We start from the raw sequence: 20018 nt of genomic DNA on the forward strand, positions 1-20018 counted from the left end.
AACACTGCAGCATGTAATAAGCTGCGATTCCATTGGATGAGAGAGAAAAGAAAAATGTAAATCGAAAGCTCATTGGCTGGTTTTGGCAGTATTCCCTTTTGGGAATACTGTACGGAGCTTGAAATAATTTAACTAAAAGCATATTAATTGAGTTCGGCGTTTCAAAATAAGCTGTAATAGCTCGTAACAAAAGAAAAAAAATGGTTGAAAGCTACTGGATAAATCTTAAGCGTACCATGTCACCACAAATGTTTTTATCTTTATACTTTTCAACATCCCTATCAGAGATTTCTATATGCATATATATATGTAAAAATATATCTATATGTATATAGATATATATTTTACTGCAGATCAGTGATTACTCTTAAGACTTGTTCATAAAAGATCCTAATCAAATATTGCAATGGCAAGAAATGATCCAAATGAACCCCATGACAATTCTGTTACTGGTTTATTTAAGAGATAACTTTATTCCTGCCATAAAAATGTGGTGTGTCTGTAGGCATATAAGCACATTAAAAATGATAGAAAAACAGAGCGAGCAATAAGCAGGAAACCTAGAGCAAGATTAATGAACGACAAGAACTGAGAAACAATATCAAGATGCATTCAGAGGAGTGACATGCATTGTGCAAATCATTTCAAATATGAATCCTACAGCAGAATGTCTGGTACCTTAAAATGTCTTTTAAAAATACAGCAGATATTTTCTCAGTTTAACACATATTTTAACATCATAGCTACATAACTTAGTTTTTTTAAAGACTCAGATGATGGTATAGATTACATAAAAAAAATCTAAAGTTAGGCATTTAGACAAATCATAATAGATGCTGAGCACAAAAGAAATCCGAAGGTGGAAGCTGTGAAGAAAAGTACATGACTATCTAAAGAAAGATAATTATGTATAAGCACATTTTAATTAAGTTATTCATCTCAGAATGTTCATATTTTGTCATAGAATAAACAATTTCATGAATAAATAATGACATGAAAGGAAGAATAATAAAAAAAAACAGCCTATTCACAGATCACAGCGGGTGTCAGCTGTGCTCTTCAGTGAACGTAAAAAAGTCAGAGGGAGTCCGCTGTTTGAATGAGGTCACACTAAGATGTTGGGAAAAGAATTATCACCATTAGACTTCAGTGCATTACTGGCTCATCTTCAGCTGTACTCAGATATACAGAAAAGTTGGAGCTCAGAGTGTAAAGTTGACATTCAAAACAAAGTTTCTTCCATTGATGGCAAACTCTGTCCCCATCATAGTTTAAGTCACATCTTACATAGTTGTAAAATAAAACAGGAAGAGAACAAAAAGTAATCAGACTCCTGTGGGAGCGAGGCGACTGATGAAGGCGATACTGCTGAGGCACATCTTCCTGAAGAAGGCGGGACAGGCAGGCTTCATGATGAAGTGCTCCAGAAGAATCCGCAGCTCTGTGAACAAGGTGCTGGGGCGGAAAGATGGCATTTTAAGTTCTCAGCTCTGACTGTTCCGTTGAATAAATCCTAAATGTGTCATTTTAAAATATCTGGGAGTTTTTATAGAATAAAAATTACATTCAAAGGAGACCTCAGGTACAACTGTTAACTCGTGATTTAATAGCTGTTAAAAGAAACTCATAGAAAATAATTAAATGGAACCTTAAACATTTTCAAATGTACAATAATCCAAGTTATATTTTACAAATGACACTACTGTACATTACTGCTTTTTACAGCAGCAGTGTGTTTTTTTTTTTTTGTTTGTTTGTTTTTTTTTTTAAATCAGTCAAGAGGAATTATCATCTCCATTATGCATATTACTCTTATAATTCTGAAAGCTCTGATCAAGTGCAGCAGCTTTAGTAAAACAATGTTCACTCTGCTGACTGACAAGAGCACAACATTTGCTGCTCTAATAAACAATGTACAAGCATATGGAGGTAGATTTGTTTCTTTATTATTCAATCAAAAAAAAGGTTGCTTCAATCAAAAAATATATTTTCAATCAAAAAAACCCGTTTCAATCAAAGAAAAAAAGTGTTTGAATGCAAAAATATATTTGAGACTCAAAAAAATGCATTTGAACACTATTTTTTTTTGCTTGAAAATGTTTTTTTTGATAGAAGTGAAGGTTTTTTTGTTTGAAGCAACTTTTTTGATTGAAGTATTGTTGTTTTGTGTTTGGGCCATATTATGGGTAGGACATTTGTGTCTTTATAATTCAATCAAAAAAGAAGTTGCTTCAAACAAACAAAAAATATTTTCAATAAAAAAATCACTTCAATCAAAAAATAAACCTTTTCAATCATAGAAAAAATGTTTTTGAATGCAAAAAAATATTTGAGACTCGAAAAATTGCACTTGAACACTTTTTTTTTGATTGAAAATGTTTTCTTTGATTGAAGTAATCTTTTTTGTGTTTGGACCATGTTATGGGTAGGACATTTGTGTCTTAATTATTCAATCCCAAAAAAGTTGCTTCAATCAAAAAAAAAACATTTTCAATCAAAAAAAAATATTTTCAATCAAAGAAAAAACTGTTTAAATGCAAAAAAAAAAAAAATCATTTGAAGTGTTTTTTTTTTTGATTGAACTTTCTTTTTTTTTGAATGAAGTGAAAAAAGTTTTGAAGTCGTTTTTTTTTTAAATCATTTTGACACAAACGTACCGCAGTGGGCGGGTAGGTAGGCTAATAACGTGACACCAATCATTTTAATACGGTTTTATCTACTTACCAACAACTCCACCACTGCCTGACCACTGCTTCCTGGCTCGCTGGCGAGTGGCGACCATGACTTGCTTGTCAGAAAGACGTCGTTGGTGTAGACACTTGTCACTCAAACATGTCTGACCAATGGGGAAGCACCCGCCCACTGCGGTACGTTTGTGTCAAAATGATTTTAAAAAAAAACGACTTCAAAACTTTTTTCACTTCATTCAAAAAAAAAGAAAGTTCAATCAAAAAAAAAAACACTTCAAATGATTTTTTTTTTTTTTGCATTTAAACAGTTTTTTCTTTGATTGAAAATATTTTTTTTTGATTGAAAATGTTTTTTTTTTGATTGAAGCAACTTTTTTGGGATTGAATAATTAAGACACAAATGTCCTACCCATAACATGGTCCAAACACAAAAAAGATTACTTCAATCAAAGAAAACATTTTCAATCAAAAAAAAAGTGTTCAAGTGCAATTTTTCGAGTCTCAAATATTTTTTTGCATTCAAAAACATTTTTTCTATGATTGAAAAGGTTTATTTTTTGATTGAAGTGATTTTTTTATTGAAAATATTTTTTGTTTGTTTGAAGCAACTTCTTTTTTGATTGAATTATAAAGACACAAATGTCCTACCCATAATATGGCCCAAACACAAAACAACAATACTTCAATCAAAAAAGTTGCTTCAAACAAAAAAACCTTCACTTCTATCAAAAAAAACATTTTCAAGCAAAAAAAAATAGTGTTCAAATGCATTTTTTTGAGTCTCAAATATATTTTTGCATTCAAACACTTTTTTTCTTTGATTGAAACGGGTTTTTTTGATTGAAAATATATTTTTTGATTGAAGCAACCTTTTTTTTGATTGAATAATAAAGAAACAAATCTACCTCCATACAAGCAGAGCCTGGCTACAGCCTTTAACAAACAGCGCGCCCATGTGGACAAACAAGGGAATAGCAGCAGTCACTTTGCATTAAAACTGTATCATAGTTCAGCCAGTGTCATTCATAAACTTCAACCTAAAGGTAAATCTAAAATCTTAGGTAAGTAGCTCTAAAAACTCCAATGTTTAATGTACATTTTGTACAATCTTCAGCTTCTTGCAGATTTAAACACACATATATATTTTGTGACAATACTGTTTAAATTAACAACTTACCGGCAGTATGGATTTCTTCTGGATGTGTAGCGAAGAGTGAGGAATCGGTAGTAAATGAAGGGTAACAATAAGCTTCCCTGGCCACTGTTGACAAGATATAAACTGATAAGCTGACAAGCTTGCAGTATTAATACAAACTGCAATAACATACAAACAGAACATATATAGTATATATAATTAAAAGCTGTTCAACAAGTTATCTGAATATCTGTACCTATGAATGTTGATGTGAAAATGTGCATTTGGTGGTTAAGGCACAATTCAGTGATACTAATTTATGAGGTTGAACAATCAGTACTTCCACCACACATATAATGGAGCAGATCCAGACTCATATATTATGACGTTAAGGATTGTCAATGTCTCCTGACAACAGAAACAGATGACTTCAGTGGTGAACATACCTGAAGAGCATGAAAACAGTAGCAGGCATTAAGAAAATCTCATTACAGGCGATAAACTTCAGGATGTTCTGCTGATTGGCTGTTAGTTTGTCCAGGAGGTTTCTGATGAACATCAGGCTGCTGGGGCCAAAAGACTACAAGAAAAAAATAACATTAGTCAGTGAAAACAAGAGTTTACATGGAGTAAATGTAAAGGAAATCCTCTTAGTGTTGATTAGCTTCTATGAGACTTGTGGGTTGAATTTTGGGTCTCTCAGCAATGGCTGGTTGATTAAGCGGATAATTAAAATAACATTTAGCTGCTGCTAATGGCCCCCCCGGGTACTAAACAATGTTTGTCAAACTGCTTTCAGACATACGTTTAAATGAACTGCAATAAAAGCCACAGCAAGTGATTAGTGACTCATACTCACATCGAGAACTTTCTTTGTGTAGGTAGTTGCATGAAGCAAGGAAAACAGGAAAACTGGGAAGATGCTCACTGGACACAAATGTTAAGGATCGTTTCAAAAGACACATGTGATGTGGTAATGTTGTTATTAATGAAGCTGGAAAACTACTCTTGTGTGCCCCAGGAAATCTGAATAGACCATCATTATCATTACTGATCTCGGCCTTTTTAAATCGAAGCTTAAGGCCCACCTTTTCAGACTGGCGTTCGAACTCTGATTAGGGCTACTATGCTCATTCTATCCGCTCTTTTTTAATTATCTTAATTTTATACAAATTTTATTCAATTCATTTTATTGCACTTGTGGAAGGCGTTTAATGCCCTGCAGTACTTTTAGCACTTTTACCATTTCTGAATCGTGTTTTATGTTTTGTTTTATGTATTGTTGTTTTTATCCTGTTGTAAAGCACTTTGAGTACCAGTTGGCTATTGTAAAGGGCTATATAAATAAAGTTTGATTGATTGATTGATTGATTGATTGATTGATGAAAGAAACAATACAATAAATAAATTACAGATCTTTCAGTCAATATAAACAAGACTAAAACTGTATCCAGACAATGTTATCAAAAAATCATTCTGCACTGCACGATTTAAGACTTTCAGAATTATTGTTTGGGACTTAATTAGGGTGAAAGGATACTCGTTATCGGGTAAGAGTTGACCAGGATGAGGGAATAGAGCAAGTAATGGCAGCTGTCCTCCTGCAGAGCCTGGGCCAGAAAAGCTCTGCTCAGCTGAAAGCGTGGAAGCCTCTGATGTAACCGAAGCGCACTGGTGAGCGCATTCGCTAACAAGGCTCTCTGATAGAAGTTAGCTGCTGCATACGGTCTGAAATACACAAACAATGATTAATAATCTGACGTCTGTTTATACTTGATTAATGTTCATACTAGTTAGGTTTGGTATATTTTACAGAATGAACTCACCCCAACACCGGTAGAATAAACATTACTGAACAGTAGACTGTGAAGAGACGAGAAAGCCACATTGCTGTTTCCAGCTTGTTGCTCATTAAAAATTGCTGTTGAGACAAAAAACAAACAAAAAAGAAAAATACATTTGTAATATCTACTGCTGAGCTTACATAATCACATGACATACAGAAGCATGCAAAGTCTTAAGGCACCCAAGCCAAAATTGGTCACTCTGAACCACCACAAGTGTGGTGACCTGATTTCCAAATGTTGGCGTGTTAAAAACAGCAGTTTTTAAGCATTTTTTTAAGCATTGAGCATGTTGAAAGGTCAATTCTTAGTACCACAACTTCCTGTTGGTGCCAGTCGAGAAACTTTCAGGTTTTGTTATTTCAGCAAATATATTGTAAACTATATTGTCACTGAAAGAACCAGAAGGGCTTGATTTACTGCATGTGCCACTTTCATTGTGTTGGTCTGAAATCAGTAATAAGCAGAAAGTAGAAGCAGATGACAGGGATATTTAAAGTGATCATAAGCAGTGCTGTGTGTGTGTGTGTGTAAGCTGGCTTTCTAAAGTGGAATGCAAAGACACATTAGCACTTTGGATTTATCATTGGATATTCAAGATGTAAGGCACTTGAGAAGTGTACTAATGAATCAATCATTTTTTACCAGTACAAGACAAGCTGCAAAATGGCTGTAACAAGACTACGGGACACACCGTTTTACACTGGATTATAAGAACACTAACATGTGGATTTAATCTTCAAAAGGAGAGCATTCAATCAGCATTCAGTGCTGCATGAAGAGGCTTTTCATTAGCGGCAGGTATTCATCAGCTCAGATCAGCAACAATATAAATGTAACAGCATATAAATGTCTGATTATTTGTCCATCTATTTTTATTTTCCCTTCTTGGATGAATGCATTTAGCTAAATTTCAGCTTTGGCTTAAAGTGAAGCCAAACACAAGCCTAGAAAATATATTTTAAAAACATAGGCCCATTGATTGTAGGAGATCATACAGCCACTGAACATTGCTGTCACCTTATAAGCTGTATTCTTACAACTCGCTTACACACAATTTGTTAAAAGTGGGACACACCTTCATAGCACCTTGCCACTTTGAAAGGTATGGAGGTGGCTCAGAGAAAAATTGACATACGTGTAAAGCCTCAGCTTCAGCTCAACTTCAGATCACATCTTTCAGATTAACACACTAATTTATACTGAGACTGTTGAGCTCGGGGCAACAAAGATAGGCACAGACCACTTTTTCTTCACAGAAGCACACAACTAAAGAACTGACTGTGACAATCTGTGGACAAAAATAGATGAAACTCATCGATTTTTACCTGTATTCTAGACAGCTGGCAGCTTATTTTATGTCCCCATGTCCACTCAACAGTATAGTCCGATTACTGAGCCGTGATTATCAGAAACCCAGCCTGCAGGATACAGTGTAAGGCCTTCCCTTTATGTAGTCATAGTGACAAAGCTGTCTTGAGACAGGCAGAAGTATGGCTCACTGATGATAAACCAACAACTACGCAATGGGAAAGACTAATTGGCTTGTTATAGCGGAGTGTACAAGCTAAATGCTACTTTGGTGTACAAATGGTATAAATCACAGCTGGCTTGGTGGAACATGCTGCTCTAAACACTGAAGCACTTTGGCCACAATGAGATATTAATTTAAAGCAAATATTGAAACAGCACCAGGCTGTTATCTCGAGTCTCCTAAAAGTACCTTGAGATTACTTTTGTTGTAAGTTGGTGCTGTATGCATGAATATAATTGAATTATGTTGACTCTGTTTGTTCAGTGAAAATGAAAAAAGGTGGACAACTGTGGTATATTGAGGGAGTCTTCGTTGCAGCATTACAGTGCTATTTTTTATGAGAATAGGGCTATGGTAAGCTATGCAGTCAACCCTCACACTTCTTTGATGAGGTACTAGGAAGACATTCTCCCCAAAGCCCTGCCAGTGGTCATCACCCCTAGAAAAATGCAATGCAGGCATGCTCTTAGCTAGAATGTGTAAATATGGGGTTATAACAGCCAACTTACCAAAGGCCCAAGCTGGGGAGGTGGGTTTTGTTGATTTGTGTCAGCCATCTTTGAGAATGGGGCTGCTCTGTTGGAAGAAAAGAAACATTATGATGCAACACTGACACCTGTTTAGTGTAGTCACCTGTGTTTTTATTTCTTTCCCCTACAAGATTCTCATTAAAAACACAATGAGACACATCGGTGTCACTTGTTATGAAGCAATTACGATTAATCAAATTACAACAATTGTTTCAGAAAGTTACTTAACAAGCACAAGGTGGGTTTAAACATCCCATGGTCTAAAATCAAGTGAGAAGTTTACCATTTTCTGGTAAATCAGTTGTATTTGGGATGTAAACTGTGGTAACATAAAAATAGCTTAGAGATTTCACCTTGTGCTTTAGGAAACTGTGAACATATATGCATTTAGCTAAAGATGATGCTGGACTAACTTATTAGATATGTGACTTTTACACATAAAATGTTTACCCCATATTAGTGTGATCTCCGTAGAAGAGGCAACATAGGAAGGATTCTCGTTACGTTTAAAATACTGTGCAGCAAGTAAAATGTGGTTAGCTAGCTCACTAACCAATCTGGCCTAAATTACATCATTACTTGATGAATGACTGCCTTACTAGAAAAGAACTGAAAAAACACGAGATCATTTCTAAGAGCGGGAACTACCATATGTAAAGATTTAGAGAGGACTTGTACATCAATTTAACCAGGGTTAACGTAGAATCAGCTCACGTTAGCCGCAAGTGTCTAGAATATTCTGTTGCCATCGTTACTAGCTTCCGGCTACCACCTCTGGTAGCGTTAGCTAGCTTCCTTTTTCTTATCCCCTGCAGTAATGTTACACTGGCTAACGTCACCCATCCTGGCTGTTTAAAATATAATGAACAGAATAAACAACAGCTTGTCGATATTATATGGAGCTGTTATGAAACGTGTATCTTACCAATGCTAAGGCGTCGATCAATTCCGTAGCAGGCTAGCTTAAATGTGACAGATTGCTGCTCGTCACTTCAGTACTGTAACAGTAGTAAATGATCACCTGACCTTCTGAAACGAGGACGGAAGCTACCTCTCGCGATATTTTAGAGAGACTGCAGGATGACGCCAAAAAGCCTCTCTCTGGTGGTGAAAACATCGAAGTGCAACAGTGCTTGAAAAGGGGGCACTTTCGAGATTCGTATGGTAACATCATCTTATCATTTGAAAAAGAGTAGACATAAAATTACCAAAGCGTCTAATACATTTAAAGAATGTAAGCTTCAGAGTTGTAGTATTTCACCCTACCATTTAAGTATCTTTAGAAAGATCCCTCCATCCACAAAGCCTGGAAACACCCCACAATACACCCAGTATTCAAACTGTTGCAGGGTCAGTCTGTATATATAACTTTACTAATGTTAGCACAGACTTACAAGTGATTATCATGTACCTTAGTACATTGCACTCATAACAGTATTTAGTTTCTACTTTTTGCAAATAGAACATTTTCCTTTATTCTAGATGTGGTTTGGTGTGTACATTTTGGTATTTAGTGTAAAATCACAGAAACAAAGAACTACACAAAGAAACACCATGAACATGTGAAATCAGCAATTTTATATTAATGTATAATCCTTAACACACTATCTTCATGTTCTATTTAATATACCCACGATTATTAGAACAATAAAAGATGAACATTTAAATATGGTTCAAATGCTTCCTGGACTGGATCTCTTCTGGGCTTCAGACAGTGCAGCTTGGGGCAAGGCAGTTAAAATGGGTACAATTTAACCAAATTAAACAATGATAATTAGACCCATTTTATTAAAACAGCTTCTGTAAATAAAATGTGACCTGTTTATTTCAGTTGGAAAAGTCTGAAAAGCTGAAGCTTGAAGCTGCAGTGAGCAAAGTCTAATGATAAGTAAAGCAGGAAGTCAATGTAAACTTTGATGTGCACTGATTTGACCCAAATCTAGTCTTTACTGGCAAACTGTAGGCAGACAAGGTTATTGTATAAATGTAGGAAGAGTACAATATTTCAACCTCTTGGACTGCTAAGTCCAATAAAACGTTTGTGTTTGATTGGGAGAGTTCGAATAAACATTAGGGATGAAATACACCAGTCTCTGTCTTAAATAACCAGGATAATAACATAAAACAACATATCGTGTTTGCATGGATGACATTACATGATTTTTAAGAGATGTAAGTATCGATTATATTTATGCAGCAACACTGACGACACCAGTATTGTTACAAAGCTCCCAGGTCCTGTACATGACATCTGCTCACTGCGCCTGCGCCAAAGCCCCCGTTTCTTTTTCAGCTAAATGCTGCTCCAAAAACGTTGCTCGTTAAATAAAGTATAGTATCAATTTTTTTCAGTTGGTCTAATTGGGTATAAATAATATCAGGTTTATAGAAGATTTTTCAGCATTTTTTGCAGTTTTTTGCAGCTCTGTCTATCCGCGTACTCGCCGCATTGTGAACCAACATATTATCACCACAAGGGGGCGCACTCGACCAGACTATCCTATTACTGCAGGTTGGCCTATAGCCTGTGCAGGATAATTATTTTAGCTTTAAGTGTACCTTATTTGGTCCCAACATGTTTAAAATCTTACATCTGACTACTACTGCAGCGCATACATCCGCAGATTATTGGCATGAGTGTCGCAGGGTGATGTGTTTGCTGCAGATGCCATTTGAAAATATAGGCAGTGTAAGCACTGTAGAATCTAATTATTTCTTTGCAAAACCTAATTAGGCATTAAAAAAGGTTAACGCCAGCGCCTGAAACGTTTTTGTTTAATAATCCCATTACTGCCGGCTCATCATGTATAAAATGGTGCAGGAGGACACTAAGTTTCCACTTGTTAAAGGGAATCTCTGAGAAATAGTCGCAGATTTTTGACACTATCTGCGATTGGAAATTAGGGCTTGTAAATAAACTGCGGAGACTCAGCACAGCACAGCACACAGAGTAAGTAAGGTTGCAGCGCCCTGCCTGCCTTGCATTTCCTTTTGTTTAACTGATGATTCTGTCTGCCTTCTGCAGAACATTGAAACTGTGTTTTTGTTTACAATATCGTCTAATTGTTTGGGCATCACAGAACTGTCTCCAAACGGTAGCACACTCAGAGAATAGACCGCGATTATAATTGTTCTTTAAGCGTCAGCTCCTCTCGGACCATTAACAGTCACTAGAGATCTCAAGGTGAGAATTTAAATGAGACAACATTTTCTGACCGACTTTCAATTTGGCGGGGCTCCAGAGGGAGATGTGTGAGAGACATTTTCGGAGAGAAAAATGCCACAAACTGATTAATCATACGTTTGGGTGCTTTTCCGTGACTGTTAAAGGATATTTTAAAAAGTTATCTATTGCTAGAGCCACGCAAGGACGCATAGGTTACTGAAGGGGCTGTTACTTTTATCTCTTACTTTTCGAGCAGTTTTATTCCCGAACATGAACTAATTTGAAGGCTAATTTGAATGTAACATGACATATTTGGAAAAACAGGAAATAAAGTCGATCGTTTCAAATAGTTAACTATCCCCATGAGTTTACCAGCAAACTGAGAACTGTAAGCACACTATGCATTACAGATATATAGCGCGCCACTACAGCAACATTTTGTCTGTCCTTTTGATGCATTGGAGTCTGACTGTGTGTCTTTCTCTGCGGCGTTTAATAACGCGCATAAATGACCAGGATTAGGGGAAATTCCTCAAAAATAAATGGCATAAATAGTACGCAAAAGTAAAAAACGCGTCATTATTCCACGCGCTGCTGTCTTATTTTATGACACCTGCTTTACCTGAAAAAAAAAAAAGAAGTAAAAAATCATCGGTACAGAAAATAAAATGTTTTGTTTATCAAGGTTTAGTGTGGACATTCCCACAAATTATTTTGATCATTAATACTTGAAATAATAAGAGCTACACTGTCAGTCACATAAAAATACTGTGACTCTTCATTACTACCGCTGGCCTTACCATAATACTATCTGTTTTCTTTACCAAAGCAACATTTTTACGCATTTTTTAAATCTGCGTAAAGAAAAAGGTTTAATTTCTCACTTCTCTCAGCCTTTCATCTTTTAACTGAAAGCTTCTCCATCAACAGTTTTAAAGAATGTCAAAAAAGAGAGAAAGAAAAAGAAAATAAAGAAAGGGGAGTGAGTGACACACCAAAGTGAAAGGCCTCTAAAAGAAATAAACCGTCGTGTCCTGCAAAGAAAGCGCTTGTAACGGCTCCATCTCTGCCTCTGGACGTATTCGGATAGAACAAACAGGGCGTGGAAGTGGGTGAAAATCGGGACAAGCGAGGAAGACGACGGGAATAAAGACCGGGTTTGATGGGGAGTAAAAGAAGGACACGGTGAATTTTCCCCAGACTGGTTAAAGAAACAATGAAGCGAGTCATCAACAGACATCTTTGCCTTTAATCTCTTATAGATGATTAGATGAATTATATTATATTTCTGATATCTGAAACAAAAATAATGAATCTATAAGTATCTTTTTTACAGTATTAAAAAAATGAAACTTTATATTCAGCAGAGGCATTTATTTAGTCAATTTGCTGTTTCACAGAGCTCATATGTTTAAGATCGTTGCAGGTTTAATAGTTTAAACTCTAAAATAAGCAGAGAAGGCCGATGCTGAGGTTGCAAACTTTATCGTTTTTTAAAATTTGATTTAGTGTCCTTTTAATGTGACTGAATTGTTTCAGATGTGAAAAAAGAACATTTAAAGAAATGTTTGTTAAAATGTTAATTGGTATGTTAACGATAGTCAAAATCCGATATTTTGACTATCGTTATTTGACCAAACTGACGCCGGGAGGCTTTTATTTCACCACAAGAGAAACACTTTTCATGGAATTAGAATATAGTTTCTTGCAGATTTTAATTCTGCCCTCTGACGTGTCTGTTGTTCGGTGAGATTTCTCTTTATGCTGCTCCATTTCCTCCCTCATTCGCGTCTTCACTGCGTGCTATTCTATGCATCCGGAAAACACATTCACCAACCCTTCCATCAAATGTTTCAGCACCTTTAAGTATAACTTTCCTGTGTTGGGTAACGATCGCTGAGCTGATTTCAGGCTAAAGTAAAACAATCAGTTAATAACCTTTAACAGGAGATCTGTGCACAGTTGGTGGGCGCAGTTCTTCGAAATGCACTGGAGGTCTGCTCCAATATCCGCAGACTGTAGATATGTCTGCATACGTTTGTGTTTGTTGTTGATAACAGCTCATTGTTTTGTGATTAATCAAACGAGCTCTAATGCCCACACTGACACAGAGAGCAAAGGGATCCACCAGAAAGCTGACTTTCCTCTTTTTTGGGGAGTAAAGCTATGTTTGTTTGCGGCTTGAATGGGGACCTATAATGGAACTGATGGCATCAGGATTGTCACCACAAATGGTCTGGGCGTTTTGCAAGGCTGTTTGACAGAGCCTATTATGTCACTGGTCACGTCCCTCCACTCCTTGCTCGCTTGGGTTTGAATGGGAGTGAATTAATCATATGGTTTGAGAGGGATCAGCCAACTTAATGCACTTTGTGTCGAGGTCTACATCTGAGAGCCCGGTCTCCTTCTACCTGAACACATCCATGTGCTGAAATCCTATTTCTGAAGGGACCAATCTGGAAATAACTAGTCAGAGAATTCTTAGAAATATATCACAAACCATCACTTTACCAGCCATGCACGCTCTTGTAGTGACAAATTATTGATTTACAGCCTTTGGTAACACCTGTAGGAATTTTAGTTTTAAACACAGCACGCTTTTTTTTTTAATTAGGCTATCTTAGATTACATTATGGACTGCTATTGATATTATGACTTTTTAGTTTGATGCTCTGCAGTCAAACAAAAAGGACTTTAGAATATCACAAGACTGTATAACCCCATTATAAACGGAAATTAAAATCTATTTAATTTATGCAAGGGAATGATTAATTTCCCATCAATGACATTACTTTAATACTTGTACTGTAAGGACGGTTTTGGGGTCTTTTGTGACTCAAAAGATTAGTTTCTTCGTTGACAATCTGGATGATTTGTGAGAAATTTAAGTTGGGGAGTTCAGTAGGTCCAAAAAAACTGGAAAAAAATGTATGAAACATCTCAAATGGATACTTTGACTTTGTAAATTATGTAGTTGTATACACATATACATAAATATTTTTCAAATTTAAAACATAGCCACCGTTTGTTATCCAGGAAGGTAAATGGTCTAAGTCGAACGCCGCAACGTTATTGCTTTATCAACCACAATCAAAGTGTGAATTAATCAAAGCACTCTGCGTCAGAGCACCTATGCATGAGCATTGTTTGGATGTAATGGATGGCTTTAAATTTTGACGTTATTATTTCCCGTCATTTCTGGAAACAAATTGAACATTTATTGCATATATATTAAAAATTATACAGTCGAGAGAGGCTGATGTCTCTTTTATTGAGGCGCACCGAGAGGTGAGGTCTCACCGGATCAATTTCCCTGTCTTGTTACTCCCGCAAGAGGATGTTTGGAAAATGCCTGCACCGCTAAATTGATTCAGAAACGAATTCATAACTTGAGGCGTTTAAGCAATTTTGTGGCGCACTTTTTTTTTTATATCCCCAATCTTTTCTTTTATTTCATGTATTGATTGCTTTAAGGATCCAAACAAAGTTCTGCGCCATTCTGCTTCTCTCTGTCACTGGTTTATTATAATTTCTGCGGCAGTTTGTACACGTTTGCCTATTTTTCATTATTTGTAAAAAAAAAAAAAAAATGCATTTAATACACTGGGTTTTGGGTGGCTTCACAAACATAGCCATTAAGCAGTTACAATGCTTTTATTGTGCACTTGATCTGAAAATAGAGGCTCGTCTGACTGCAGGATCCAGACGAACCTATGGAAAAGGCCTTGTCTTTGTCTGCCTATAAGGAGATGAATGGCCCGTGTCAACCAGATGATTAGTTTGCACTATTAAATTGTCAAAAAGGAAGGATTTTTCCCTAATAATGCCTTTTGGTGAAGAATTATGGAATTCAGAGTTGTTTGCAACTGCTGGGGAACTTGCAGGGGCGAGGGCGAAGGTCAGACAGAGTTCTCAGCGCAGCGTCCAGTGTGGCGCAGCAGTCAGAGGGGATGTTGAGACAAATGCGAGTCTATTTCCTACAACATGGGAAGAATAATCTCTACATTGTGACAAATGAACAAGATCGATGCGTGACACTGTGATTCAACATTCTGAGTTAGTTTTACCTCGTTTTACCACATGATTCACAAAAAGCTTAAAGATCGAGCACAAAAACGCCTGGTACGTTCAGGTTATTTTTATGGAGGACCCAAAACTAATTATACGAGCGGAGGTCCAGCTTATCAATAAAAATGCCATGGAATCAAGCCCAAACGTGTCTCCCTTATTTCTGAAACTTGAAACTGTGTGGGCGTAGTTACTAAAATACAAAACGTGCCAAAACGTGCCGAAACGTGCCAAAACGCGCCAGATCAGTTTTGACACCAGCCTGCATGTCTTGACAGTCTTGCTCCATCCAGGAAACCCCCTTCCATCCCGCTCAACCTCTATTCTAGTGCCAACTTTTTCTGTTAAATGTTAACAACTTGCCTCGATCCATTTAATCGCCAACAACAAATCTGAGTTGACTCCAACACTCGCCTTCATTGTGCCCATTATGCGTCTGCCCTCACTTGAAGATTTATGTATTTTTGATATTAAATTCCTTCTGTCATCAAGACTGCTCTCTTGTTGACTTTTCTTGACCTGTTGACCTCGTTCCCCAAACTTTCCCATATTTAACGCGGGACCCTCAGCCTCCCCCCCACCAGCTTCTTCTGCTCTGCCACAGCTCAATGCTCTGTGGCTCCTTCTGTTGGCATGTGCTGTTTGCACTGTTCTTGAACTTCAGTGTGCTGCCCTGTCCCCATCCTGTACCCTGAACCCTGCGGAACAGTCTCCCTTCGAAAATAACGACTTATTGTTCCATTACCCCTCAAGTCAAATCACTTAAATAATGCTGACTCCATTTGTGGAAAACCAGAGACATGATGGACTGTTAAGCGTATTCAGTATAAGCCAATGCACATTATTGCCACCATTCTGACTGGATTTCAACTGGTCATATTCTGTAAACTGCTTTTATCCTCCCTTAATGCAGAGTGACGGATGTCCGCACACCTTTGGCATACATGACGTCCGTGTCGCCTATAAAAGCCTCCCTCTGACTGCCCAGCTTGCTAATTAGTTAAACAAACGTTCATACTAATGATCCCACTGGCTTGGCGAGCTTTGGGGGTTTTGTTCGTCCACTTTGCCCCAGCTTCTCCTGCTGGAAACTTGGCCCCGCTGACCCGAGCTATCACAGCGCTGTGGAGACGCCTGGACCGCCCTGGCCGGAGTCCACCCCCCCAGGGGCCAAAGGCCAGCGTCCAAGGCCCGGGAATGCCATCCCCAGCTGCTTGCAGTGACACCATTTACAAAGGGCGCTTGGTGAGCAGTCCTTCTATGGACTGTGAGAGTTGTGACAGTGCTGGCCTGACATTTATTTACGAACCAAAAACTGAAAGTTTGATTGGAGCTAACACCCGCCAAGTAAATTGTCAGGAAACACCTTTATAACCATGCAGCACATGGTTACCAAAGGTTAAAAAAGCATTACCTTTATAAATCAGTAACCCACTACAACCGAATTGTGAGGTGGCCAGTTGTATTCACCTCTAAATGGTTGAGCTCTCAGAACCACAAGTGCCAAGTTTACAAGCAAAATCCTCTAATTACCTCTAATTGACATTTATCAGCATTTCTAAGGAACCCACGACTCTTCATGAGGGGAATACAGTGACAAAAATACAAAGGAAAGGACATGGCCTGGAAGTTCTAATGGATGTCGTATTAAAATGTTGTGAATACACTAAGATGGAAAAAGTCTGCAGCCCTTTACTGTGTCTACAGTTATCTTTATCTTAGAGCCTGCCATGAGTCAACAGTGTGGTACACTGTAATGTGAAAGTATAAAGTGATGCTTTTGTTTAATCTTTTGACTGTCTGTCGTTGCTGCTAAAAGGTACCAGCTTATTACACGAGGTAAAAATATTATGTTTCAATTAAATATTAAATTAAGTCTAACTACGAGATTATTCTTTCACCAAAATGCATCGTGCCCTACAGCAGTGGTAATTAGTGCCAATAACGCAGTCAGAAGCGGCAGGTTGGTGAACCATGGGTATATGTCCCGTTCTGCATAAACTCAAACGTTTTTCTTTCTCCACAGTGGCCCCATCACACGTCGTCATTCGTGGCTCTTGGTGTTATTTGGACAATGTTTGGCCATTTACCCGGCCTGTGTCTGCGCGCTCAAGGAGGTCTCGACAGAAATTGATACTAATTGCGGGGACTGTACACTGCTGGCTGGTGGAGCGCCTGCAGGCAGTTGGAGGACCTGCTTGTCACCGCCTAATTGACAAGGGCTTGTCTGTCCTGGGAGCAGCTGGTCCTAAGCACTGGCGCACAATCGCAATCTTGACACAGCCACCACTCGCCTGAAGGAGTTTTGAGGGGAAACGCCGTTAAAGGGAGATTTATTGAATCTCCCTTTGGGTGACGCCGTATTAAATACGCAATATAAGCTTATTTCCACGGGTGCAAAAAGGCAGCCACACTCCTGGTATTAATAACAGAAGGTGGCAATTAGGGCAGACAGGTGACATTTCCTGTGACATTATGAATCACCGCAAACAAGACAGGAGCGGGCAAATGAAAGGGATGTTAAATCGGTTTTTAAGAAAAAGTTATTTTACTTTTCGCAGCAACATGACACACAATGAGTCTATATGCGCAAATCGGATGAACGCAGGGGGATGTTGCAGCAGCCATTCAGCTGGCTCAGACACAAATAACATCAGCCCTCACAGTAAAATAATCGATTCATTATTCTGGCCTGTTTCTATTAGAGCATGCCTTTATAGCTGAATGCATCAAGAGGAAAAGAGCAAAGCAAGTATTGTTTTCGTGTGCAAGTGGAAAAGGTTTTCCTCCACTTTCCCACTGCCTGTAAAGAAACGCTGCTTTTCTGGCCCTTTTGAACAGAAAATCGTGATTTTTCCCCTGGTGTTCTCCGGACGCGCTCCTTTCTTTCTGCGGAACAATGACAACACTGGAGCACCCTGCCGGTGCGCCACAGTTGGGGATCTCTTGGATTGTTTTGGACATCTTTGGATTTCATCAATCAAAATGACTGCAGTTTTCCATAAAAATGCTGAATTTGGTCCTGGAACCGAGCGGGCAAGGTAGAAAATACGAAGCTGTCCTTCTCGATGATAAATGGCCATCCTTTGATTGAGCAAATAGAGAAATACGTGCCACAGTACTGAGAAACAGGCGAAGATTGTTAAGAGAAGACTGGTTGTCTTGCGCGAGATCATGCCAGAAATGATTCACCACACAACATTAGGCTGTAAAAGCAACGTTATTTTCCCAAAACAAGAACATTTGTGTGACATCAAACTGAATAGCATATATTTATGTGGCCCAAATGTTACATATACGTAATGGCCACTAGAAGCAGAAATATGACCATTTTTTGTGCCTTTTTTTGGGAAACAAATATCAAAGCAAGAATATTCCGAAGGTTTTCTCTTCAACAGCTCGGTTCAAAACACCAAGTGACAGACATGCATGAGGTACAGCTACTGGTGCCACATCATCCCAGTAATATTGGGCTTTCTTACCAGGTTAGTGGCTGTAACAAACGAGATTAGGCCCCATAAACATACAGGAGTCTTTGCTCTGGAAGTGCAGGAGGCTGCTCCAGCTTCCTTGCTCCTCTCCCCAACATCGTAGACCTCTATTAACATGGAAATCCCTCATCCCATCCACTAAAATCCAATTATCTGGCATGTACAGCTGCATCTACCCGGAACAGGCGAGCAAAAGTAGAACTTTTCATTTTCCTAAAAAGCAATAATGATTTAATGTCTATACAGGCGCTTCTTAAGGTGTTTTCTCTAAATGGCTTTAATGCCGCGGCTAATTATCCATTATTGACATTTTGTCCCGCCTCGGGTCAGCGGGTCAACAGTTGGAGATTAATGGCACCAGGAAGAGGAGGAAACAAGGAAAAGTGACTGTAATACCTTTATATTGGTTTATAATTTGCTTCTTGTAGATTTTACTTTAAGATATTCTGACTCTAAGGTCAGTATGGCCTTTAATCTGACTCCAAATGTCCATTCGGATGTTATTTTTATCTTATTGTATTCTATATCTATAAATATCCACATTTCCAGTATCCAACATTTATATAATACTAAAATAGGGATTTATAGTCTGCTTTTGGTACTGATCACTGACCCTATCACAGGTTTAAGTTATCATGTTTCTTCTTTATCACCACAGATATGTTCCTGTTTCCATATAGTGTATTTTTTTAATGTTTTTATTGTTGCACCATCCCCTCCCTCCTCGTTTCTAAAAGATATAGCAGAACTGACTGGCTTGTCGGGCTTGAAGAATTGTTTAATTTCAGGGCCCCGGCGTTTCCTGAGGTGAGGTCTGCATTGGCTGCTAATAGAGATCTAATTGATGGGCCGAGTCCCGTTTCCGTGCTCTCTCTCCTTTTATTGCGCCCCGGCGTCTGCTGTAAAATAGGTCTGTAATCAGATTCCGCCTATTCCTCCTGGAGCAGGATGAGAGCTCAGGGCTGCAGAGAGACATAGATGGGGCAAAGAAAGAAAGAGAAAACAGCAAGAAGAGTGAAAAAAAATCGTTAATAAAAAAGTTAAGCCTTGAGTAGAAATGCAACATACTGTTGAGGCTTGATGAAAAAGAGAAAAAAGCCTGCTTTAACATATAAATGATATTCATTTCTTTGGTTGACTTTTCTTTATAGAAACTTACATTATTTCTATGGAAGCTCACAGTGTGGCTGCAGCACTCCTTAATGACATATGGTTTGTACGTTTGCAATTTTTTATTATTTTGAACCCCTTAAATTCAAACCTACAAGATTAATATAGATCTGTCATAAAAGGCTTTGGTATAGCTGCCAAAGGCTGCCTACTATGATTATAATTCAAACACTGTTATGTGACAGACTTTCATGACTCAGACTCTCAGTTCACAATCTAATAAAATACCACACCAGCCAATCTTACAGTGTTGTCATGCACCCAAGGTAGAGAGGATGTCAATCAAATCAGACTGGCAGCAACAGAAACAAACTGATCCTCCATTTTTTCCTTCTCTTCCATCTCCTATAGAGCTTCCTGGAAGGCTGTGATTGGCTGCCTGTCTGGGTA

The 20018-nt window shown here is 38.0% G+C and overlaps 1 protein-coding gene across 1 annotated transcript; it reads right to left on the reverse strand.

The window, feature by feature from the left end:
* Positions 1 to 450: 450 nt before the first annotated feature.
* On the reverse strand, positions 451 to 8748 carry tmem33 (transmembrane protein 33). The gene is made up of 8 exons (XM_075480751.1): positions 8659 to 8748; positions 7713 to 7779; positions 5652 to 5746; positions 5366 to 5553; positions 4685 to 4752; positions 4272 to 4405; positions 3868 to 3951; positions 451 to 1455 (listed from the first exon to the last, which is right to left on the reverse strand). The coding sequence occupies exons 2-8, from the start codon at positions 7758 to 7760 to the stop codon at positions 1326 to 1328; spliced, it is 747 nt and encodes a 248-aa protein (XP_075336866.1). The 5' UTR covers positions 7761 to 7779; positions 8659 to 8748; the 3' UTR covers positions 451 to 1325.
* Positions 8749 to 20018: the final 11270 nt, after the last annotated feature.

Source organism: Odontesthes bonariensis, chromosome 13 (genome assembly GCF_027942865.1).
Source record: "Odontesthes bonariensis isolate fOdoBon6 chromosome 13, fOdoBon6.hap1, whole genome shotgun sequence".
Classification (NCBI taxonomy): domain Eukaryota; kingdom Metazoa; phylum Chordata; class Actinopteri; order Atheriniformes; family Atherinopsidae; genus Odontesthes; species Odontesthes bonariensis.

Coding starts and splice junctions, on each gene's coding strand:
- tmem33 (XM_075480751.1), bottom strand. CDS start 7,760: ATGGCTGACACAAATCAACAAAACCCACCTCCCCAGCTTGGGCCTTTG. Junction 5,747..7,712: donor CTCCCCAGCTTGGGCCTTTG/GTAAGTTGGCTG, acceptor TTGTCTCAACAG/CAATTTTTAATGAGCAACAA. Junction 4,753..5,365: donor CAACTCTTACCCGATAACGA/GTATCCTTTCAC, acceptor ATTTGTGTCCAG/TGAGCATCTTCCCAGTTTTC.